General features: G+C 39.9%; 1 protein-coding gene across 1 annotated transcript in view; it reads right to left on the bottom strand.

The window, feature by feature from the left end:
* LOC114663754 (collagen alpha-1(XXVIII) chain-like) overlaps window positions 1–27070 on the bottom strand; it is a 179102-nt gene that overhangs the window by 82540 nt on the left and 69492 nt on the right. Inside the window, exons 7-11 of the mRNA XM_028817679.2 lie at window positions 21555–21599; window positions 12610–12636; window positions 10164–10208; window positions 9995–10039; window positions 2113–2166 (exon numbers count right to left, since the gene is read on the bottom strand). Of these exons, the coding sequence (XP_028673512.2) occupies window positions 2113–2166; window positions 9995–10039; window positions 10164–10208; window positions 12610–12636; window positions 21555–21599 (216 nt within the window). The remainder of the gene's footprint in view (window positions 1–2112; window positions 2167–9994; window positions 10040–10163; window positions 10209–12609; window positions 12637–21554; window positions 21600–27070) is intronic.

Below are 27070 nucleotides of genomic sequence, written 5' to 3'. Positions count from 1 at the left end.
AAACATATTTTCTCCTGTCAGGTCTTTCAAATTCTTACATTTGCGATTGGGAGAGCTGAATGTGTACCACAGAGGCATTTTTCCATTTCAGATCTTAAAACCACAGCTTATTGTACTATTTGAGCTTGTCAAACATGAACACACTTCATACTCTGCTAGTAGTGTCAAGTTCAAAAAAGAAAAAGAAGCTCTCTTGACATTAGCATGTGTCAGGAAGTCATAAAACATTGCACGAGATTTCCGTATTTACAATGATTCCACAAAGAGGTTCTGTGCATTTGATTTATGTACTTAATTTAAGTACCTTTAATTCTGTGATACACTTCTGTTTTGCTGCTTGATTTATGAACTTTTTTCTGTGATACCTGTTTCAGGTTGTGAATTCAAAAATAACACTTTTAGAACTGGAAAGATGTTCTCAGTAACATGTGAAAATGTATTTGTTGTTTTGTCTTTATGTATTAAAGCACAATTTCACATCAATGGACCAACTGAGATTAGTAGATTTGGTGATTTCTCTCTTATACTAAAAATGTTCTTTAAAAGTGTCAATGCATGATATTGTTTAATCACTTATTCTCAAAGCCCGCTTAAACCAATTCAGTGTAGCAGGGGACAAGCGCTCATCCCTGCAACACTGGGCACAAAGCAAGAAAAAGATCTGGAAAGGACAGATGCTGCATGATGGTGTATTTTATCTTCTTCTTTCTCTTCTTTCAGCTGCTCCCATTAGGGGTTGCCACAACAGATCATTGTCTTCCATATCTTTCTGTCCTCTGCATCTTGTTCTGCTACACCCATCACCTGCATGTCCTCTCTCACCACATCCATAAACCTTCTCTTAGGCCTTCCTCTTTTTCTCTTCCCTGGCAGCTCTATCCTTCACATCCTTCTCCCAATATACTCAGCATCTCTCCTCTGCACATGTCCAAACCAACACAATCTTGCCTCTCTGACTTTATTTCCCAACCGTCCAACCTGAGCTGACCCTCTAATGTACTCATTACTAATCCTATCCATCCTCATCACACCCAACGCAAATCTTAACATCTTTAACTCAGCTACCTCCAGCTCTGTCTCCTGCTTTCTGGTCTGTGCCACCGACTCCAACCCAAATAACTTTTGTTCCCTCCACAGCTGGTTACTGTCTTTGTCCAGAACTGCCAGATTGCTCCGTACCCCTGCAACCCTATACCTGCAATAATTGGGTTCAGGAAATGGCTGAATAGATCGGTTAACATAAGAAAAAAATATCTGTTTTTGAATAAGCTAGTTTTAGGCCAATATCAAAATCCTGAATATCTGGCAATATCCTTCTCATAATGAGCACGGCCATAACAGAGGATGGAGAGCCACATCTAGAAATAAACCATAGAATGCAATAAGAAGTGATATTTTACCGAAGAGTCAGTGCAAGAGTGAAGGGTAAAGTGTATAAAACTGAGGTCAGTCCAGCATTGTTGTATGGATCAGAAACCTGTGCAGTTAAAAAGGAAACTGGATGCTACAGAAATGAGGATGCTAAGATGAATGTGTTGTGTAAGAAGGCTTGATAAGATCAGGAATGAGAGAATCAGAGGTACAGTTAAAGCTGGGGAAATCTCAAAGAAAATGCAGGAAAGAAAGTTAAAGTGGTACAGGCATATAATGAGAAGACAGGTAAATACTGCATGGAGATGAATCATGGATATAGAGGTGTCAGGATGGAAGAGAAGAGGAGGAAGAGAAAGTGAATGTACTGTGTGAGGAGGGAATCTGAGGGAGAAAGGGGTGTCAGGTTAGGAAGTATACCACAGACAAAAGTGGAGGAGAATGGTCTGATATAGCCACCCCACAGAAGAGTGGGTAAAGCTTATAAAGAGAAGAAGAAAGAGCACATAGGCAGATGTACAGTATGTACAGTAAGTAGTTAAATAACAAATGAGAGGGCACTCTGAAATGTTTACCAAAAATATCGAAAAAAATAAACACCCACTGATTCCATTTTGTTAAAATGGTAATGCCAGGGGTCCCAGAGGTGGGAACACATGCAGCATCCAGAAAAGATGGCAGTCTAAATCAGGGCAGGTCCTCTCACTTACAAAATAAACTTCAAAACAGAATTATTCTTACCTTTGGACCAGGCGTTCCTTCAGGTCCTGCATCACCTATTGGTCCAGTTAAGCCCTAGAATGTAATTACATAAAACAGGAAATCTATTATATTTCTACAAATGGCAAAGCATCCTAAGCAAGTTGCTCTTTTTGTTTCTTTCATTGTTGCTCCAACCCATTGGGTCATTAGGAAAAATTGCTAAGCTTTTCTCTCCTCTTAACTCCCTTTTCATTAGCAGAAAGATTTAAAGCAAGCTGAAGATTCTTTTACAGTTGATGACCAGTTGATAACCATATTCTCCAAAGCAACTTTCTTTCAATACAGTATGGACTTCAGTGACCAGAAGTTCTTTACTAACTGGACACAACAGCTAATGTTAAAATCCTGCTAATGGCAGGCCTTTAAGAAAATATCGCTCACATTTAAAGCAGTAGACAAGGGCACAAGTAGTTAAATTTAGCCTGGCACATAAATGTTAGTATTCTAATTTCTCCTACTATATAATGTCTTGTTTTAATGTCTGTTTCTCCTACTGTATAATGTACCTGAAGCAGAAGAAACTAGTGAAAGGCAGCAGGTGGGCCACACCTCCAGATTTCTAGATTCAAATCTTAGCCTGGGATTTGTCTGTGTTGAACTTCCATGATGGTGTATTTTTTCCTCTGAGTTCTCCCATTTTCCTTTCATATCGGAAACACTTGTTTATCAGATTTAGGCCCTGTTACATTATGTGATACTTCCAGCGATTTACAGTCACAGACTTTACTTACATAAGCTAATCTTGTCAGAGGCAGTGACAGCATGCTCCAGTGAGCCAAATTATGACTTAAGTTGTAAGGGTGGGCTTGTGTGCATATGACAGCTGACAGCCAATGAGAACTCACCCAAAAGTGCAATGCATATACTGCAGCAACAAGGAATAAGGAACACAGGTGTTTTGGAGCTGGCAAAAAAAGAGACTCATCTGTCCAATGTCATATGTTTTACATACAATAAAAGAATGGAAAAAAGAAACACAAACAAGATAAAAAAGAAAAAAAATGAAGGGCCAAGATTGCTGCTGAACTTGGCATACTTTAAACCTTTGAATGAGCACCAGCTCAATCAAACAACACGTTACTAGCTGTCAGAAAAAAAGAGTAATCTCACGGTACTTTGGAGATATTCAACTGTCCTGGAAAGTTTTCATGCAGTCATCTAATTTGACATACTGTGTGGCTTCTAGTCATGTAACCTGACAATGCTCAGACACAAGAAAAGCAAGTGCAATCATGAAGTTTGACATCCCGTTAAACTACAAGCTTTTTAATGAGAGACCATCTTTAATTGGCAAGTCTCAAATGACAAACTTATTTTGGCCAGAAAGTAAACCCAACTCCCAAAGGACAATAAATAAATAAATGCATACATCCATCCATCTATCTTCCAACCCGCTGAATCCGAACACAGGGTCATGGGGGTCTGCTGGAGCCAATCTCAGCCAACACAGGGCACAAGGCAGGAACCAATCCCGGGCAGGGTGCCAACCCACCGCAGGACACACACAAACACACCCACCACACACCAAGCACACACTAGGGCCAATTTAGAATCGCCAATCCACCTAACCTGCATGTCTTTGGACTGTGGGAGGAAACCGGAGCGCCCGGAGGAAACCCACGCAGACACGGGGAGAACATGCAAACTCCACGCAGGGAGGACCCGGGAAGCAAACCCAGGTCCCCAGGTCTCCCAGCTGCGAGGCAGCAGCACTACCCACTGCGCCACCATGCCACCTAAATGCATACATACATACATACATACATACAAATTAAAAATGGACCAGGAAAATCAGAAAATGTTAAAAAGGTCAGTCACTGGATAGCTAATTAACAAGCTAGGTTCCAAAAATTAGAAGTCAAAATAACAAATGTTAAAGATGAAAAACAACACTACACAAAAAAATTTTAATTGAAATTTTAAATTGCAAGCCGCTATTAGTTTTATTTGCAATTAACTTGACTGCTGTGAGGAGAAAAAGAAAGAATTTGACAATATTACGTAATCACCTAATGTCACAGGCAACAATAATAACAACAGTAAACAAGAGGACAGAACCCTTGACAATACTGCACAAATTGAAGGAAATCGCATAATATGGCACAAAAATAAAAATAATACATGGTATGTCAGCCTGTAGAAAATGGCAACAATTGTGGCAAAATGGCATAATGAGGAAAACAAAAAACAAACACAAAAATAAAAATAATACAGGGGATGTCGGCCAGACAGATTATGACAAGTTTCAGTATATGCTCTGTAATGACTGTCCCCCACAGCCTTGAATTATACTAAGCAGGCTCAAAAACAGACAGAAGGAGGGATTCATGGAGCTACGTATGTAATAATAATAATAAAGATATTATGACAGCTACCTGCCATGTCTGCCACAAACTGGAATCTTCCTGGTCGCAAATGCATGCACCTACTGCTGACTAATCCAAATGTGGACAAATCTATCCATTCCACCAAATGAGATTTTGACACCCACCTAACAATATAAAAACACTAAAGGCAGTGCGTGACATATCCCTTAAAATGAAGCAATTCTGCCTAATATATGAATCCAATTCACAAAATACACAGACAAGTAAAATCCATCGTCCTGTAGTTATAAATGACATGCATTTCAGTCTAGATACAGTAAGTAGGTGGTGCAGTAAATCTTTCCTAGGCAGTGTCAAGGGTGTGATTATCTGATCGAGCATACCAGGACTGGTACCACAGGAAAGAGTTGCAGAAGAGGAAAGGGAAATCATAGTTCTGTCTGCAAGAAAATCCGCAATCCAAGCTGGCCCTTCCCTCCTCTCTGCCTACTGTCACTCCCACCACTGATTCATTAACAAAGGATAAACACATCATTCCTCAGTTGTCTTGACTGAGGAGAGGACGACTATAAATTTCCACAATTCTGTGCAGCAGGCAACAATGGCAGTGTTTTTGCACACCGTACTACCTTACAATCAACTCTGAAATAAGTGGCAAATAAACCTCCCAGGACATGAAATCTTCTCCTTTATCTGTCTACTTATGTTACAAGAGCACAATCATTTATTTCAACAGCTATCTTGGACATCTCTATGATTTTTCAAATACAGTAAGTAATTTCACCCTTAAAACTCTGAACACCTGCTTGTTTGTTCTTGGCTTGCAAATGTACTATAGCAGCTGGCCACTGAATGCACAGAGCTACTTTAAGTCCTAGAGTACACAAGTCACATTTACATCCATCCATCCATTATCCAACCCGCTATATCCTAACTACAGGGTCACGGGGGTCTGCTGGAGCCAAACCCAGCTAACACAGGGTGCAAGGCAGGAAACAAACCCTGGGCAGGGTGCCAGCACACCGCCGGTCACATTTACATTTACTTCTATTTGCTTAGGAGACATTTGTATCTGAAGAAACTTCCAAAAGAGGTCAACATATTCAAGTAATCATCAGTCTGGTGGAGTGTTCTGGAATACAGTAAGTATGACTGGACAACATTGAAAATTGATAACCAACAGGTGAAGAGCTTGGAATTAAATGCAAAATAGTTACAATTCTTAAGTTACAAAACCTAACAGCTCATATGAATTAGACAGGATTTCACCAAACAAGAGACTCTTCAAATGCTTCTTAAACGCATTGAGGGAGTCCAAATTTCGAATGGAGGTGGGCAGCTCACTTCACCAGCTGGAAGCTACACGTGATGAGAGACTGGATTGAGATTTGATAGGTTTTCATCCAGGATGTCTCTGTACATTGCTGCAGTCATCTTTCTCTTTATCTTGACTAGTCTCCCAGTTCCTGCCGCTGAAAAACATCCCCACAGCATGATGCTGCCACCACCATGCTTCACTGTAGGGATGGTGCCAGGTTTCCTCCAAACGTGACGTCTGGCATTCACACCAAAGAGTTCAATCTTTGTCTAATCAAACCAGAGAATTTTCTTTCTCATGGTCTGAGAGTCCTTCAGGTGCCTTTTGGTAAACTCCAGGTGGGCTGCCATGTGCCTTTTACTAAGGAGTGGCTTCCGTCTGGCCATTCTACCATACAGGCCTGATTGGTAGATTGCTGCAGAGATGGTTTTCCTTCTGGAAGGTTCTCCTCTCTCCACAGAGAACCTCTGGAGCTCTGACAGAGTGACCATCGGGTTCTTGGTCACCTCCCTGACTAAGGCCCTTCTCCCTCGATCGCTCAGTTTAGATGGCCGGCCAGCTCTAGGAAGAGTCCTGGTGGTTTCAAACTTCTTCCACTTACAGATGATGGAGGCCAATGTGCTCATTGGGACCTTCAAAGCAGCAGACATTTTTCTGTAACCTTCTCCATATTTGTGCCTCGAGACAATCCTGTCTCGGAGGTCTACAGACAATTCCTTTGACTTCATGCTTGGTTTGTGCTCTGACATGAACTGTCAACTGTGGGACCTTATATAGACAGGTGTGTGCCTTTCCAAATCATGTCCAATCAACTGAATTTACCACAGGTGGACTCCAATTAAGCTGCAGAAACATCTCAAGGATGATCAGGGGAAACAGGATGCACCTGAGCTCAATTTCAAGCTTCATGGCAAAGGCTGTGAATACTTATGTACATCCATCCATCCATTTTCCAACCCGCTGAATCCGAACACAGGGTCACGGGGGTCTGCTGGAGCCAATCCCAGCCAACACAGGGCACAAGGCAGGGAACCAATCCCGGGCAGGGTGCCAACCCACCGCAGGACACACACAAACACACCCACACACCAAGCACACACTAGGGCCAATTTAGAATCGCCAATCCACCTAACCTGCATGTCTTTGGACTGTGGAAGGAAACCGGAGCGCCCGGAGGAAACCCACGCAGACACGGGGAGAACATGCAAACTCCACGCAGGGTGGACCCGGGAAGTGAACCCGGGTCTCCTAACTGCGAGGCAGCAGCGCTACCACTGCGCCACCGTGCCGCCCACTTATGTACATGTGCTTTCTCAATTTTTTTATTTTTAATAAATTTGCAAAAACCTCAAGTAAACTTTTTTCATTTTGTCATTATGGGGTGCAGTGTGTAGAATTCTGAGGAAAAAAATGAATTTAATCCATTTTGGAATAAGGCTGTAACGTAACAAAATGTGGAAAAAGTGATGCGCTGTGAATACTTTCCAGATGCACTGTATATGATGTCTGAGCAATTCAGTTTATCCAGAGATTGGTTATTCACACTAGTATTTAAGTCCTCATGCCATTTATCTCTAGACAAATCACAGCTAACCCAGAATGTAGATGCACCCTGGTTTTTCGTTTTCAGCTCAGCCCAAATCAGAAGAGTATGATGGCATAGTGTCTGGTCTTTTTGTGTGTATATAAGATAATATAATGTTCAAATTACATGCAGTTTAACAGATCTTCAAAAAAATAATTTTTATATAATTTACCAATGTCACTCTGAGTTGTACTGTACACTTGTGAAAGGGTGGAGACAGAAACTTCTGCTGCTCCACCGGATTATGATGGGTGTGCTGATTTATGTCATTTCTAAATTCCTAGTTGGCCAATGTCCAAGTACAACACCCATCAGCTCAAGAGATCTGACATTCTTCTTTTGCTGCACATTTTTCTCCTGCATTATCCATTTTTTCATATTTCTACTTGACCAATGTAGACCAAGCGTTGACACTAGGTGAACACCACTCAGCCATTATCAACATTAATCTAGAGGAGCAACTAAAATATATACCCTTCATCTTTATGCTTATCTATTTTCATTTCTTCAAAAACTAACAACAGCTTTGAATGGAGAGACATTTTATTACTCTCAATGTCTACATACCAAAACAGCAGATTCTGATCTTTTTGCTTTGTAAACAGAATATCCTGATGCCTGACAAAGCACGAATCATATTACTGCCTCAACATTACTTCTGATTCTTGTATTGTGTGTTTTCCTCTGTGACTCTATATTTGAATAAGAGAGTTCAAGTAATGGTTGGGTAGAAGGGTAAATTCCTTGAAATGTAATGTGGCCTCTTTAAATGTATAGTACTTATAAAAAATACATTGCAACTCCCCATGAGCTGTAGAAAGCAAGTTTACACAAGTGCCAGTCCTGAATATTCAACTCTAAGAACAGGAATACACCTTAAAACCACACTGAAAATAATGGAGAAATGTCAGAAACCAAGCAAACATTTTAAAAGAACTCTTTCCTTGCTGTAAATTATTTTAATATACAGTCAACTCATGCCAAATATACTGCATGCCAGATTAAACAGGGGTCTATTCTGGCTTCCTGAGAATTGTCTGTACATTTCTTTAGACTTCATGTGACCTTCGTATTGTCTGGATCTGGATCTGTCATTAAATGTTGCTATTTTTCAGATCACTACTTTATTATTTTTATTACTCATGCCAAAAAAATCCAACTCTGGCCATAAAAATCCATATGTATTTAAACTCATTATAAGAAATGAAAATAATACCAAATAGAAGTGACGGAAATAAACAGGATACAACGTTTATTTGATCTTCTACCATACATCCAAGTAGGGAAATCCTAATTTGGTAGGTAAGGATCTGCATAGACGAGCAAGATGAACTTCAGGCTTCAATTCACAGCCTTTCATATGTGTATATAGACAGGATTACCATTAAGCCTGTTTCACATTCCATGAGTGCAGATCAGGGTCACGGCTACATTTCAGTACATTTCAAAATATTGTCTCTTGATGGCTAATTTAAAATCACTTTTTGGTGCTACGTGCATACTATCGACTTAATGCTTTCGGTGAAAACCATTCATTTTTATGTTGTGCTTAACACTGAAAGGAAAATTCATCCAGCCTTTTCTCAGCTTGTTTAAGAAAACTTGACTTGTTGATGTAGAGTTTGCATTTCTTGATGTTCCTAAACCCAAATCACACAACCCCCCTAAAGGAAAGTAATGAAGGCCCAAGTGAAAACCTAGAAGAGGAAACTGCAGAGTTCATTTTTGAAATATTCCTCCACTGTCAATCATTCACAAAATTTGACAGTGGCAAACGTTACAGTGGCTGCACATAAGGTTTCAGTTATTTTGTTGTTTTTTACATACTCTCCACTTTCTGCTGCATTTTTTTAAGTACGAGCTGCCTTTGAAGTACACATTTTGGTTTTCTTTGTACAACCTACACTATACAAATGGAGCAGGAAACCACTTGTCATTAAATTGTACATACCATTATCATAAAAGAATAAAATAAACAAATAAAAATAACAAGAACCTATAGGAGATACAATTAAATGAAAGGCACATACTTAGAACTAAAAAGTAGCCAATAAAAAGGAACATTCAGAAATGTAGCTATTTTAAATACTTATACACTGAAAGTGGTAGGAATTATTTTAAACAAATATAATCATAATTACTACATACAATCAATACCAAAAATATACAAAAAGTGCACAGTAATTCCAACCTGAAAACATTTGCCAAAGTCAGTCAATTAAACAGTGAGATAAGAAAAACTAAAAACAACTGGAAACAATAAAGAAGTATCTCAAAATAACGAAATAAATAATTTAAAATATCCATATATAGTGCATATATAGGAAATAATTTCTTGTAAAAAACGTCATGCAGATTTGTGCATTTGTGCAAGTTCAAAACGGTAAGGTGTTGCACATCAATCCATACTTAGGAAATGCAAGGCAGAAGTTATATTATATCTTTCGGCCATTGCATTTCGGAAATTCGTTCTTCAGGGCCAGATATAGGATTGCTGCGGAACACCTTTTTTTAAAAATTTTGACTTGAAATACTCTGGTTACACATACTTGTACTGCTCCCTGCATCTGTGTGACTAGCAATATATAATTTCCAATTATAAGTCATTTTTGAATTAAAGGAGACAAATACCTGTGGCCCTCTAGGTCCTCTCACTCCATGTGACCCCACTGGTCCCTGGGTAATGAAATCATATTTTATATAATTAGAGACATTGTATTCTCAGTGCTGTACATAGCAATATTTCAGTGCCAACAATTTACACATTTGAAAATATGCAACAAAATGTTTGTCAACTTACTCTGTCTCCCTTTATTCCAGGACTTCCACATTCACCTCTTTCACCCTAAGAATGATAATTGGAGTATTATACATTTCCAGACAATAAAAATTTTGCAAACACACAAGGGCGAGTATCCTTCAAAAACAGAATCACTAAATGGCATAGGAAAGTAAACAGAGTATCAATCAAGAACAGCAGACATGAAGAACAGACATGACATGAGTTGTGCATATACAATACAATCTTAATTTGCAGCTTTCTATTTGTACTGTTGGAGGACTTAGTTATGTGATAGAGTGACAGTAGTAAAAAGACAGTTGATATAACAAGAACAACACATAGAGCAATGAGAGCATTGGCAATGGACACTCGTCAGTCTTCTCATAGATTAACAAAAATATTCCAATTTGGACAAGATATGTAATTCTCTACATAATATCTAATCAAGGTCAGTTCGGTTATGTTTATACTAATTATGTCTTCATTTCGTATCGTCCACAACTCACACTCATATGTCGCCACACTACTAATGTAGCTTTTCATTAATTTTTTTATCAAAAGTATGTAGTTAGTAGCTCTTGAAGCTTAGTAGGCTAGGTGTAAGGAAAAACAAAAGAATAGGTCCTACATATAGTAGGACAAGAGAGTGGGTTCAACCCATCAATAATGGAAAGGAAGAAAATGTGGATTGGACATGTACTGAGAGAACTTATGGTCTAAAGAACAATAAGATTGAGGGAAGATTCATGGAGTGATGACCAGAAAGAAAGAAAAGGCTGACAAGGTTGCATGGTGTTCATTTGGAAAAGACAGATAAATGGACTAGCTGAATATAAAACAACTGCAGAAGAAAGCTATCTAAAGACAAAATACTTGATGACAAAAGGTTACTTTGCTCAATTTATCAACAGCTTCCTTCAGGGAGAGATTCTTTCCAGCATTTCTACAAATTGTAAAATAAATCATTGGTTTCCTGAGTCCTTGTTTAACTTATTTTGAGGTAACAGCTAAAATCCAGGTAGCACAGAGTATTGTGGTTATTGCTCACAGATCCAAAGTCCTGAATTTGACTCTCATACACAGTCATTGACTAAGCAGAGTTTACACATTCTTGTTGTTTCCAAATGGCTTTTGCTGTCATATGTTCCAAAGACATGCAGGTTGGGTTCAATGGAAACTGTAGCTTGGTCCAGTTTGACAGAGTGTATTTATGTGTTCCTTTGAATGGACTGTCACCCCATCCAGGGTTGTTTTTTGAATTAAAAACAATGTTGCTGGAATAGGCACTGGCCTCCCATAACACCAAACCGAACAAGTAGTTAAGTAAAGTGATGGATAAATGGATGGATGTCTATCATCCACCTTACTTATTCTGCTTACAAATGTATATGTTTTCTGTCATACACTCTCATAATCTCCATCTGTTTAACCTGAAGGGATTCATTTTCTGACGTCTGATACCCTGTAGTTATTTTTCTAAAGGTACTAATCCTTTCTTGGTATTCTCCTTTTTCCGTAGCTACTCCCGTTTTTATATGGGGTAGCTAACTAAGCCTTTCTTGTTATACGGGAATCAAAAAGCTGCACACCGCACTCCAGGTGTGGCATTATAAGTGCATTATAAAGATTTGATTTGTATTCCAAATGTTATTGTACGTCTGGATTGTCTTTTTAACTGGTTTGATGCGAAGTCTGTTCATGGACAGAAACAAGTTCACCGAGACTTCCAAGTCCTACTCATAAAGATGTACCTTTCTAATTCCAGCTTTCCCACTGTATAATAATTTCCATATCATCATTCCCAAATTTCATTCACGTAATACTTGTTCACATTTGAATTTTAACAGGTAATTTTATAGATTTTGCTGATTATGAGGTATTTGATAATCTACCTAATTTAGAGTAATTTGAAAATTTAACCAATTTGTTCATTACTTTCATCTCTAAATTACCTTTAAGCCATGGCTTGCATTCACAGCACAGTTTAATTTGAAACACTGCTAAAGAAACCATGGAAACCTCTGGCTGCTATATTATTAAGATATCATAAGAAAAAAAAATGACACCAGAATTTCAATTAATTATTTTGTATGAGACACTCCCTTCATTCAGAAATTAAAACGCATGTCTCTGCTAGCAACTAGCACAGAACTTTCCATGACATATACAAAACTGCATTGAATATTTGAAAATAGACTATGACAATTAGCCCATGATAGCATTTCTCATATACATTCCTTAACACTGAAAAAAATTAATGGTGTATGTCAATCTACTTCATTTTTACTCAGACCTTCTGCTGTCATCTGTTTTTGGAGCTGGGTGAAACAAAGTTTGGATGGCTGAATGACAAAAATAATCCACCAATTGTAGATAATAAAATACACAGCAGTCATATTACATGTACCCAGTACAATGAAATTGTTACTTGAATACCGACCAGTGTCAGATATGATGAACTTACCTTTTCACCATCAAAGCCAGGTCGGCCCTGTGCAAAAAGAACAAAAAAAAAGCAAGAAATGTTAGCAAAATGCAAAAATAAGAGGAAATAAAAATCCTTAATTAGTTTGGTATAAATTAAAACAAAAATTATTGTGAGGGAAAAGAAAATTGGGTTTCACTGCCCACTTTAATGTCAAATTCCAACAGTGTAAAGGGTCAAAATTCAAGTAAGTAGACCATATATTTATATTTTTTCCCATAGCTTTAAATTTTAATGGACCGCACACATGGGCTGGCATCCTGGCTGGGATTGAACAGGGACTCTTAGCCAGCTGGGAGGCCAGTGCAGTGGAAGGACTGGGTGAGTTGAGGATTGCTGAATATTTTCTCTCCCAATATGCTAGATGGCAGGATCCTTGGGTTAGGATTCCCACAAGGACATCCAAAGGGCATGCTGGGACCTGTAGTCTCATGAGGCAAACCTGTTGGGTTCTGTGGGGACTTTCAGGCACTTTAATTTGACCTAGAAGTAGCACTGGTCATAGATAAAAGAAGTCGCTCGATCTCATCCAAGTGAGTCGGAGGAACCAAGGAGAAAGAGGAGAAGGAATTTATTTTGCTATGCTGTATTGTTGTGCTATAAAAGCCTGTGAAAGGTATGTTTTAATAAAGAATACGTATTTGAATACGTAGACTGTGTCTGTGAGGTTTTGTTCAGCACTTGTAGGGTGCAGTTATGCCCCCTAATGATGACAAAATGCTTACCTTACTTTTTTAGTTTACTTTTTTCTGTACACTCCCTTAAGTGTATTCAAGCACTGATAGTTACTTGTGAACAAACGAATGCTAAAGAGAAGCAGCTTACATCAGTGTCATATTCACTTGTGTGCCAAATAGTAAGAAAAGGCTTAAATAACTAGAACATTAAAAAACATCAATATCTAAAAAATCAAAATAAAGAAAAATAATTCACCTCAGTGAAATAAACACACAAATGCTTTCTACATTCTAATAAAAATGTAGCTCATGGATTGTTCAGATGATACATAGGGTTTATTCAAACAACTCCACTCAGTAATGGAAGATCAAATGTTGCAGTTCTCACCAGTAGCAGGGAATCATTGACATCAACTTCGGATACTTCTGTAACTCTTAAATTTGGAGAACATGCTCTCATCATAGATGATGATGTCTGCCATCACATTGCCAGCTCAGCTCTACACAAAAAAGCTGCTTCTCTGCTATTTTTAATGCATAGGCCATTTAGTGAGCACAGAGGATTAAACATTGATTTCATACTGATGAGACTGACAGCTGGGAAGGGGACATGATCAAAATGGACAAAAGTCAGCAATTCATTAAAACAGGAGCAGGCGAGCATGTGATTAAAAAACATGCAAAAAGATCTAACACACAGCTAATGAATTATTAACAAAAGGATCCAAAATCAGACATTTAAAAAAGAGTGATAGCACAATTTAAAAAGAGTGAAAATTGGCAGTCAGTTTAAATTTTCCAAAAATCAGGATTTATTGCATCAAATACAGTAAATACGAAATAACTGTGCTTGCTATGTATGGCCACAGGCAAACTGCACATAGCAGATACAGCTAAAGACAAAATGCATGAGGACAGAATGGTGATGGGCATGTTGAACACAATGGTATGACAGTATCAGAAGCATCTACTGTGAGTGGCACAGATGTGAAATTCTTCAATGGCAAAGCTATAGGCATGGAAGCAGTCTGGCTGGAAATACTGGAAATTGTACTGTAGGGTTGTCTTCAATAATACATGTAATTATTGTCTTGAGAATTTAAATATTTACCAATGATTCAAACTCCTCAGCCTTCCAGGAGAAGCAGGTCGTAGAACATTGGAATGGAGAATCCAGCCAAACATTGAAGTTCAGATCTAGGTCATTTTGAAGTAGCCTGTCAAGGTTGAGCTAAGGCTTGGACAGAATGGCATTTAGCATTTTGAGAGCTGCATACTGTATTTATTGTTGGCAGATATTTTTTCCTCTAGGCCAAGTCTGCCTTATCTCCGGCACACAATGGAGTAGATCACAGCTGTGATGAGAAATCAGCATCCTGGCCTCTGATTTTTCATTGAAAAAAGAGTAATTTACTCTGTGTAGGTAAAGGGGACCAACTGCGCCTTGAGGAGATGAACAACTATCTCAGGGTTAGCGTACAAGTAAGAGTAGATATGGCTGTAAGTTTGTCCACATGCAACCATATGTTAGCAGGAATATTATTGGAACATGATTGTGAAATAGGAAATATGTTTTCAGACGAGCTTCCAAAATGTGGTCCCTGTGCAGGAGTGAGAAGCTTGGCAGTCTGCTGTGACTCTGGAAAATGGCCACTTCTCTAACAGATCAAGATAATCCAAGAGACGTGAATTAAGTCTCTATTGAAAATGCTTCCAGCTTTCCTCCCATTTGAGGTTTACTGGACACAGTGCACTGGGAGGAGACTTGTTGGCAGGGCAAATCCAGGATATGCTTGGGAACACAAAGAAATTCCCAGGATAAAGTGATCGATTTTGACTGTGAATAATATATTACCAACACAGTCCAAATCAGGAGAAGCCTGATGAGCGATGACATGAGTTTAATTCAACAGCAGGTCTGAGATCACTCTAACTCAATTGTAAAACTATTGAAATTAATATAAACAATTTTGGGAACCTACTCTAAAGAAGACAACATTATCTCCTCACCCTTATCTAAACATCTCACAACACTTTTCCTGGCCAAGTAGGTCAGTCCAGACTTTCCTTTTCCCAGCTACAGACTCCAGCAATTCTTAGGCATTCCCAGACCAGTCAAGAGCTATAATCCCTCCAGCATGTCCTGGGTTTGATACAAGGTCTCTCCCACTGCAGTTTTGCCTGGAGACATGTCCAGACCACCTCAAATGGATCCTCTTGAACCAGAGGGACAGCAGCTCTATTCTGAGGCTTTCCTAAAATGCTAAGCTTCTCACCTTATAACCAAAGGTCTGATTAGTGGCCCTGTGAAGAAAACACAATTCTGGCGCTAGTCCGCACAATCTCAGTCTTTACCCACAGGTCATGAGCATAGGTGAGGACAGAGATGTAGATGTAGAGATGTAGATGTAGTTTTGTCTTTAGTCTCAGTTCCTGTTTCACCAACTTGGACAGCAAAACAACTGCTGGCTCTTTATACAGCAATTCCAAAGGCAAGTACTTAAGAGTGAAAAGCAAAATTATTCTTCGCTGACTAACCTAATACACCTGCAAATTGCACAGAATTATGATTTATTTTTTAAGTGTAAGCCATTTTAATTCATAAATGGTGAATGAACTTTTATATACACAAACTAAAAGTAACAGTTAAAATAATATAAACGGCTCCTGCACAAATATAACTTCAGCTGCTCCTTTGCACTTCTCTGAATAAATATTTGAGTTATTTGCATGGTGTAGTGATTAACTCATTTGAAAATAAAATATATGAAAATTTTTTCCCAATTTCCTCCCTTTATGCCTTAATACCTCTGATTCTTCCAGTCTATTTAGCTACTGAATTATTATAATTGGTCAACCTAACAACGCAGATGGCCCGCTATAGAAGAATCTCCTTTACAAAAGGAAGTGGGACAAGTTGGGAATTACAGCCAAGAATAAAGTTTGCAAGGACAGGGAGATATGAGAACTTAGTGGGTGTGCAAAAGAATATCCTAAAGTAGGGACAGAAGTCAGCAACCGGACAGACAAGAGATTGATTATTAACACCCAACTTGAATCACGAATTTGAACCAAAGGAGGTCCTATCTATAACTAAGAAATCCTTTCCCTATGATAATTTTTCATGAAGCACCTTGTCCGAGTCTTAGTTTATCAAAAGCTTGGACACTCAGTAATGCATGTCATCACCTTAAAATGAACTGTTATGACAACATTAGATGCAACATGTATGTCCCAACATCACTTAGCAATGAAGTATCAATTGTAAACGGCATGTGTGCTATTGTGTGACCAAATTCAAAATAGCAGCATATAAATAACAATATAAAATAAGAACATTAAATGCATGCTGGTGCTAGAACACATCAAGGACATCATCCCTGACAGTCTGGACCCCCTCCAATTTGCCTACCATTGCAACAGGTCCACTGAGGATGCCTTTTCCATAACACTTCACACCTCCCTGTCTCATCTGGAGAACAAGAACTGTTATGCCAGGCTGCTGTTTGTGGACTACAGCTTTGCATTTAACATCGTCATTCCATCCCAGCTCATCGCTAAACTGCTGGATCTGGGGCTTAGCTCTTCACTGTGCAACTGGGTACTGGACTTCCTCACCGGCAGACCTCAGCAAATGTGTATTGGTGGAAAAACCTCCTCCATCATCACCATGAACACTGACACCCCACAGGGCAGCATGCTGATCCCCCTGCTTTACTCTCTCTACACCCATGACTGCATAGCTAAGTACAGCCCTAACACCATCCTCAAGTTTGCTAATGATACCACTGTAATAGGTCTGATCAGCGAGCACGATGAGATGGCCTACAGGGAGGAGGTCAGACTCCTGGCAGAATGGTGTCAGGACAACAACCTCACCCTCAACGTTAGCAAAACTAAGGAGATGATTGTGGATTTCCGCAAACAGGCAATAGAGCACAGCCCCATCTAAATCAGAAGTGAGGCTGTGGAGCAGGTCAGCAGCTTTAGGTTCCTCGGAGTTACCCTCACTGAGGACCTTAAATGGGCAAGTAATACTGCAGCAGTAGTCAAGATAGCCCAACAGCGCCTCTACTTCCTCAGGAGACTGAATAAGGCCCGGATGTCCCCCACAACCCTGTGCAGATTCTACAGGTGTACTGTGGAATCCATCCTGATACAACAACTGCTCAGTTCAGGACTATAGAGCTCTACAGCGTGTGGTGAATATAGCACAGCAGATCACGGAAACAAAGCTCCCTGCGATCCAGGACATCCACACTACACGCTGTCTCAGGAAAGTGAACCGTATCAGGCGGGACCCCAGCCACCCTGCACCGTCACTTTTCACCCTCCTCCCATCTGGGGAGCGACTAAAGTCCATTCGGATGCGCACCTCCAGGTTCAGGAACAGTTTCTACCCAACTGCAATCAGACTCATGAACAATCAGTAACCTTGTGTCACCTCCACTGCTATCTGCACATATACTTCTGCCACTGTCTCTATTTATTCCTAGGATTCTGGTTTTATTTATTTACTTATTTATATTCATGTATTTATTGTGTGTTTTTTTTGTCTATGTTCACTGTGGGGGCACATGCAAGCAAGCATTTTATTGTACATGGTACTCATACTTGTACACATGACAATAAAGAATTGAATTGAATTGAATTCATTAATGAAATGATTCAAATATACACCAAATGTATTCCACAAGTTAATAAAACCATGATTTACAACACTGAGTCCACTTCACTATGCCACCTAATAGCCCCTTTCTTATGACAGCATTAGCCCCATCAAATAATTTTAGCCTGTTAGTTCTTCTCAAAGATACCTGGCTTGGTATAAATTCAGACAGACAGCCTTTTAATTCAAATGCACTTGTCTAATGCATGTTGAAGGAAACAGAAACAAGGATTGCCTCCATTGCAGTGCTGCAGCACATTTCCCCTAATCTTGTGTCTTCTGTGAATGTACTTCCAGGACACTGAGCTCAGAGCCTAGCTTTATCCCAGGTCTGTCAATCTGTATTCATCAAACCTCTAGGTTGACAGGGAGGTAATGCATAATTCTGTCATGGTGACTAGCGTCTGGATTTCTTTTTGTGGGCATTCAAAAAAAAAACCAACAACCCACAAGCCAATTTTAGCGTAAAAATCCCTTACGTATTAAAAATTAGTGAACCCTGAATGAATGCTAAAATGACTCAACAGCCCATAAAATATATATCACTGGACATAGGCTGCTGACTCCACAAAAAGACAATGAAGAGCAATAAATATTTAGTTTTTAGGATTACAATCCGAGATCTGCTCAAAAGAAAACGTACTGTTTTGTGCCCTTTGGCTAACAAAATAAATGTTGTGGCCTAATGCACTTAGTGCTACCAGAGAAAAGCATGCTAAAAGCAATATATTACTGAAAAGTTAAAGAGTAAGACATATTCTTTAAAGCTTACTACATGCTGTCATTACAAATGATTTTAAAGTGCTATCAAATTATTAATCCATAAAATGTGTTACTGTGGTAAAGTGAGGTCTGCGGCTAATTGGCGTTTTTAATAAATAATCGGCAGACTCGTATCTTCAGGAGGGAGCGTGGTAGCATGGTGAGAGCAGTTCCCCTCATGCGGTGTGGGAGCAGACGGCTCTGTACTTAGGGCACAGGTACAGGATTGCCTGCACCCCTAATTGATGCTGGGAGCTGCTGATTTAAAAAGGGAAGCACGAGTGCAAGAGGAGGGAACAAACTAAACAGGAAAAAAAGGAGGTTAAAGTGAGAAGAAGAGAGGCAAGAGTGTGAGACAGAGAGCTGGTGCGAGGAAAGGAAGCAGATGGATGGGAATAGAGACCCAAGAAGGAGCGTGTGTGGCCAGCGCTCAGGATGGGTCTGAACGGTCGCTCAGTCAGGAGTGACCATTGTGCTCAGGAATGTGCTTTCACTGGGAGGAGCCGATGGGTGGGCAGTGGTACAAGCGAAGCAGGGCTCAGAGTTGCCCTAGGACACTGAGGAAGTGTAAACAGGGGCAGGAGTCAGGGAAAATGTTGTCTGTGTCTGCTGGAAAACTTCTCCTTGGTCTGCAAGATCCGGGAAGGGATTAGACAAGTTGGAGTCGGTTTTAAAGGGGCACCGAGCCTAGTGTGTTTAAAAAAGTTTCCTGCCTGTGTTTTAACCCCAGCGTCGGATGGACTGAAACATAATGTCACAGAGGTTTTCTATTGGATTTATGTCAGGCAAGTGTGGGGGCCAATCAATGGTATCAATTCCTTCATCCTTCAGGAACTGCATGTATACTCTCGCCACAAGAGGCCGGGCATTGTCGTTCACCAGGAGGAACCCAGGACCACTCCACAAGCACAGAGTCTGACAGTGGGTCCAAGGATTTCATCCCGATGCCTAATGGCAGTCAAGGTGCCGTTATCTAGCCTGTAGAGGTCTGTACGTCCCTCCATGGATATGCCTCGCCAGACCATCTCTGACCCACCACCAAACCGGTCATGCTGAACGGTGTTACAGGCAGCATAACGTTCTCCACAGCTTCTACAGACCCTTTCACGTCTGTCACATGTGCTCAGGGTGAACCTGCTCTCATCTGTGAAAAGCACAGAGTGCAAGTGGTTGACCTGCCAATTCTGGTATTCTATGGCAAATGCCAATCGAGCTCCACGGTGCCGGGCAGTGAGCACAGGGCCCACCAGAGGACGTCAGGCCCTCAGGCCACCATCATGAAGTCTGTTTGTGATTGTTTGGTCAGAGACATTCACACCAGTGGCCTAATGGAGGTCATTTTGTAGGGCTTTGGCAGTGCTCATCCTGTTCCTCCTTGCCCAAAGGAGCAGATACCATTTCTGCTGATGTGTTAAGGACCTTCTACGGCCCTATCCAGCTCTCCTAGAGTAACTGCCTGTCTCCTGGAATCTCCTCCCTGCCCTTGAGACTGTGCTGGGAGACACAGCAAACCTTATGGCAATGGCACATATTGATGTACCATCCTGGAGAAGTTGGACTACCTGTGCAACCTCGGTAGGGTTCAGGTATTGCTTCATGCTACCAGTAGTGACCCTGACCATAGCCAAATGGAAAACTAGTGAAAAAACAGATGAGGAGGGAAAAATGTCAGTGGCCTCCACCTGTTAAACTATTCCTGTTTTGGGGGTCATCTCATTGTTGCCCCTCGAATGCACCTGTTGTTAATTTCATTAACACCAAAGCAGCTGAAACTGATTAACAACCCCCTCTGCTACTTAACTGACCAGCTCAATATCCCAGAAGTTTAATTGACTTGAAGCTATACTCGGATTAAAAAGTGTTCCTTTAATTTTTTTTTGTAGTGTATATTAAAAGTCACAAAGGTTGAGAGATAAACCTTTCTCGGTCTCTCACTTTCTCCCTGTGTTCATCAGGACATCAAGGATCTCAACAATGCAGCCTACCACGCCCTGGTCCACCAATCAGACCTGAACTGTCACCTCATCTGGTATCCACAGTTCCCACAGCTGCAACCTCGACCGGTACCTGCAGTTCCACCGAGCCCCTTGCTCTACACACGGATGCCGCCATGCCTTGATCCTCCCGCCTGCAGCAAGCTCCGTTGGACATGCTCCATCGTATCTGCACCACTGCTCAGCAGACTTTACTATGGCCATGACATTTAATCCCAGCTACAGCTCTCAGTCTTGCTCTCTTTAACTTGTCAACATGGTTGATGCTGCTCCTCATCCTCTCTCTTTTCCACCCTCGGATACCTCTCCCACAAGCAACTGCTTCCTCCTCTTTCCTTTCTTTTTAACAGAAAACATCTCACAATTGTTTCCTCTTCTTTAATTTTTTTTTAATAAAAAACATCTCTTTTCTCCGCACTAAGATGTCCCCTTTTATCTGTCTTGATTCACAGTTGGTGCCCAGCAGTTAACACATCACCACTACTTAAATGGAGATCACCATATTTATCAAGTACACACTTTCATGTGTGCATCTCACACCAGCATGAGTTAAGCTGCCAGTTGTGCTAAAATCAGTTAACAAATTAATCCAGTTAAAAAACCCCTGAACTTGTCTCCCCATGTACATTATAATTTTGTTATTTGTTACAACTGGCAACAGCTATTGCAAGGTTCTAACACTGGTTTTAGGTACAGGATATATAATTATGGGCCGAAACCTACTTTATTCTAGTAATACAGTCAAATTAATCTTTCAAAAATGTACACTGTGGATTTAAGTAAAAGGGAGTCATACCCAATAAGCAAGGATAGTTACTGTACCTGTGATCCTTTCATACCAGGTCCTCCATTGATACCAGACTCACCCTTCAAAGAAAAAATGAAAAAAGACATAATATGTTTATAAAACAGACATATCATGGGAATTTACAAACACTGATATCAACACAGCTCAACAATCTTGTATAGATGGACAAGTCAGATGTCAATGCTAGGTTGGGGACTGAATTTGTGAAGATAGTTTTGAAGATATCTATAGTGGATGAAAAGGTTCACATAATAATACGGTTCTGTTAACAAGACATTTACGCTGAAGCAAAACATGATTTGTAATTATAAAAATAAATTAGAAAATGTTTCCAGCTTTGGATATAATATTTGTTTACTTTCTAGTTCCATCTGCATTGTATAATTGTTTAATGTTGGGCCAACCCATGTACATTGTGGACTTTCTAAATTAATCTCATATTGCATTCTTACATTGGAAGGGGACATTACACTATGCTGTGACATCCTACTAGAACATGTATGATGAAGATCTAAAAATTCCAAGGATCAGTCAATAGCATGGGAGTAGGGTGTAGTTTTTGAAAATTATGCTAGGTATTGTATGTCTACAGTAAGGTTAATCAATCCGAGTGGCATCAAGCTCAGTTGACTGATTGTGTATGTCTGGCAATTGTGCAGGTAACTTGAGGAATTGTTTTCTCTAAACCACCTTGGCAGATTTTCAAGAGACAATGATGATTACGTTTTTTGTGATTGGCAGACTTTTTCATAGTTTGTTTCCTATGAACAGACTATTAATCAGTGACATTACTTTGACCTGCTGAGGCATCTACAGAAAAGCATAAAAAATAAAAATAAAAATGTCGTGAGAAATGGAGCACCCAAAACTGCATTTTGCACAATGACAGTGCACCTGCTTACATTGCATTGTCAGTCATTGAGTTTTCACCAAAAACAATGTGGTTGCTGCTTCATACCCCACATATTCACCAGATCTCGCTCCATGTGTCTTTCTATTGTTCCTGAAATTAAAACTGAGACTGAAAGGAAGAAGATATGCTACCACTGAATAACTCCAGGAAAAAGCCAAAGAGGCTGTAGACACAGTAGCAAAAGATGAGTATACCATATGTTAACAAGAATGGGAGAGGCACTGGGCCAAGTGTATTGTATTTCAAGGACAGTATTTTGAAGGCGACCAAAAGGGAATTGCTGTAAGTTTTAGAATAAAGTTGTTTTTTTTTAATAATAATTCTGTAAATTATTGGATCCCCCTCATATATACTCTTAGGCAGAACAGTTAATGCTGTATAAGGGTCTTGCTGATGTCCTGGAAAAGTCAATGTCATAATCACAGATTCCATATAAAGTGACCTGCCAGCTCTTGTTAATATCTGCCAGGAATGTGTAAATGATTTTGTTTTCATATGTTTCTACCTTTACCAATATTTTAGTGACATTTTGTCACTTAAAGGTATTGCGTTTTTTTGTGTTTGTTTTCATGGGCACTGTCATTTATTAGAATATGTTCATCGTCATGTTATAAAAGATTGCTACATCCATTAAACAGCATCTGAACTTTGTGAATATAAAGGAAACACTTTTTGAGAAGTTTGTGCTTGACCATTATATGTATTTGGTTTGCATTTAGTTTTGTGTTTTGACTTCTGGGTTTGTGTATCTCTGTGAACTTTAGTGAATGATCTCTACATTTAGTGTACCAACTTATGCCAAAGCCTGATAACTCTTCAGAAAAGTCAATTCATGAAAATCTTCTAGATCTCTACCATTTTCTGTAAGGCCTGTTCAAGAGGACTTTCACAAGTGTGTGTTGAGACCAAAGGGTGTGTGTATATGTATGTATGTATGTATGTATGTATGTATGTATGTATGTATGTATGTATGTATGTATGTATCTATCTATCTATCTATCTATCTATCTATCTATCTATCTATCTATCTATCTATCTATCTATCTATCTATCTATCTATCTATCTATCTATCTATCTATCTATCTATCTATGATGACATATTGAACAGTATTTAAGTCTAAAGTAATAACTAGTAGACTTGCAGACTGTACTTCTAGTTACTATTAGAAGTAGTAATATTGTCCCATGTGCAGAATACAGTGAAATTCCTGTTTGCATGTCTGACGTACATGCAGCCCATCATATATGACTATTGGTAGACAGACAACTGTTATAATATTTTTGTGGAGAGTTTGCCTTATTTAGGGGCCAACTTCTGAATACCTGGGTTCAACCAGTGCTGCTTTGTCATCTCATCACTTACCAGTAGGACTAAACTGCTTTATTTTATTTGGGATGTTGTTCACCTAGCTACCCAACTCTTTCCAGACAATCACACATTTATATTTTGGACTACTCTGTATGACTTGTTGAATAGTCTACTTGAGCTGCATTTTCTACTGCGTATTTGTGTTGATTTATAGTGCATGCGGAAAGTATTCACAGCACATCACTTTTTCCACATTTTGTTATGTTACAGCCTTATTCCAAAATGGATTAAATTCATTTTTTTCCTCAGAATTCTACATACAACACCCCATAATGACAACGTGAAAAAGTTTACTTGAGATTTTTGCAAATTTATTAAAAATAAAAAAATTGAGAAAGCACATGTACATAAGTATTCACAGCCTTTGCCATGAAGCTCAAAATTGAGCTCAGATGCATCCTGTTTCCCCTGATCATCCTTGAGATGTTTCTGCAGCTTAATTGGAGTCCACCTGTGGTAAATTAAGATTGATTGGAAATGATTTGGAAAGGCACACACCTGTCTATATAAGGTCCCAAAGTTGACAGTTCATGTCAGAGCACAAACCAAGCATGAAGTCAAAGGAATTGTCTGTAGACCTCTGAGACAGGATTGTCTCGAGGCACAAATATGGGGAAGGTTACAGAAACATTTCTGCTGCTTTGAAGGTCCCAATGAGCACAGTGGCCTCCATCATCTGTAAGTGGAAGAAGCTTGAAACCACCAGGACTCTTCCTAGAGCTGGCCGGCCATCTAAACTGAGCGATCGAGGGAGAAGGGCCTTAGTCAGGGATGTGACCAAGAACCCGATGGTCACTCTGTCAGAGCTCCAGAGGTCCTCTGTGGAGAGAGGAGAACCTTCCAGCAGGACAACCATCTCTGCAGCAATCCACCAATCAGGCCTATATGGTAGAGTAGCCAGACGGAAGCCACTCCTTAGTAAAAGGCACATGGCAGCCCACCTGGAGTTTGCCAAAAGGCACATGAAGGACTCTCAGACTATGAGAAAGAAAATTCTCTGGTCTGATGAGACAAAGATTGAACTCTTTGGTGTGAATGCCAGGCGTCACGTTTGGAGGAAACCAGGCCAATAGGGGCAATGGTTCATCTTTCAGCAGGACAACGACCCTAAGCACACAGCCAAGATATCAAAGGAGTGGCTTCAGGACAACTCTGTGAATGTCCTTGAGTGGCCCAGCCAGAGCCCAGACTTGAATCCGATTGAACATCTCTGGAGAGATCTTAAAATGGCTGTGCACCGACGCTTCCCATCCAACCTGATGGAGCTTGAGAGGTGCTGCAAAGAGGAATGGGCGAAGCTGGCCAAGGATAGGTGTGCCAAGCTTGTGGCATCATATTCAAAAAGACTTGAGGCTGTAATTGCTGCCAAAGGTGCATTGACAAAGTATTGAGCAAAGGCTGTGAATACTTATGTACATGGGATTTCTCCATTTTTTTTATTTTTAATAAATTTGCAAAAACCTCAAGTAAACTTTTTTCACGTTGTCATTATGGGGTGTTGTATGTAGAATTCTGAGGGAAAAAATGAATTTAATCCATTTTGGAATAAGGCTGTAACATAACAAAATGTGGAAAAAGTGATGCGCTGTGAATACTTTCCGGATGCACTGTATGTTGTTAGTATTTAGTGTGTGGCAGACGGCCAGGGGAGCCATCCTATTCAGAGTGTTACCTTCCCCGGACCGCTAGGTGGTAGCCCCTCTGGGTTATAGCAGTGCCTTGGACTCCCACAGAGCTTCATGGGAGTTGGAGTTGGTTATAGCCCTGTTGGGATCCGGGGGTGCTGCCAGGAGGTGCTGCAACAGTTGCTAAGCCCTCTTGGGTGGTTTTTCCACAACACCTGGAAGTGCTGCCAGAAGTAGGTCAACGAGCACCTGGAGCACTTCCGGGGGTGTTATAAAAGGAGCCAGCAGTTGTTACTCTGAGAGCCAGAGTCGGGAGGATGGAGATGAAGCTTTCCTGGAGGAGAAAGGAAAAGGAAAAGGAAAAGGAGAAAGCAAAGAAGAGTACTGTGTAGAAGTGTGCTTGTGTTTTGGGAACTGTGTTTGACTTGTTGACTTGAAGGTGTTTCCCACAAGGAAAAATAAAAATAAAAACTATTGTGAGCTTTGAACCCGTGTCCTACACATGTCTGTATCTGGGCTGGCCTTTACAATTGGTATTGTGTATTCTCAGTTATTTGTTTGCCAGGTTGCAATATCATTTTATGGCAGTGTGCCTTAATTAAGTGAGGAAGAATTATTATGGCAGGGTCTGGCGCTAGCACATGTAAGGGAAATTTTCATATAAGACTTTCTGAGGCCAATGTATCCAAGATGGCAGCAGTGAGGTCACAAGATCTGTTGTTTTTCTTTAAGTATTTAAAATGATACTTTAATTATTTTAGATCACTCTACAGAGATTTCTTTTCACTCATTAAAGTCTTCTTCTGTCAATCTGTGTCAAATAAACAAAAAATAAATCCACTGTGATTCAATGTTGTATAATAATAAATTGTGAAAACTTTCAAGGAGGGAAAATGCACTTTTTAGATACTGCACAGAGTTATGATATACATGTATGACAGAGATCTTTAACCCTTTCTGGACTCACAATCATTCCACAGGATATCAGGCAATGTGCAAGCTTGGCTTTACACAAAAGAATATGTTACAAACTAAAACAGAAGTCTGCAAGCTTTCCAAAAAATAATAGAATGAAACAGATGTACTAATCCTAAATGTACGATTAAGAAATATTTCAGTGACTTGTCAGCCTCCTAAAGGAATTTCCCACACATTACTCTGGCCAGGAAAATTCAAGTTTTGGAACACTATATTTATACACATGTTGTTCTGTTTCAGTAATAAGCTTGACAACTGGAGGATGTAATGGCTTGAGTCTTTAAATCTTGTCATTTATTATTTAGTTTCTATAAAATGTACCTGGCACATGTGCTACATGAATAGTAACCCATTCAGATGCAATGCATATTTTGACTTTTTACTGATTATTTTGATAATCATAAAACGTCACTGATTGTTTTTGAATATTTGCTATACCTAAGCTACTATACTGGAGATAATATACTTAACCATGGGTATACAGTTCCATCTGCGGTGGGTTGGCACCCTGCCCAGGATTGGTTCCCTGCCTTGTGCCCTGTGTTGGCTGGGATTGGCTCCAGCAGACCCCCGTGACCCTGTGTTCGGATTCAGCGGGTTGGAAAATGGATGGATGGATACAGTTCCATTACCCAATATGGATG

This window comes from Erpetoichthys calabaricus, chromosome 13, assembly GCF_900747795.2.
Source record: "Erpetoichthys calabaricus chromosome 13, fErpCal1.3, whole genome shotgun sequence".
NCBI classification, from domain to species: Eukaryota; Metazoa; Chordata; class Cladistia; order Polypteriformes; family Polypteridae; genus Erpetoichthys; species Erpetoichthys calabaricus.
Note: the sequence above shows the minus strand (reverse complement) of the source record. Positions and strands in the feature narration are given on the sequence as shown.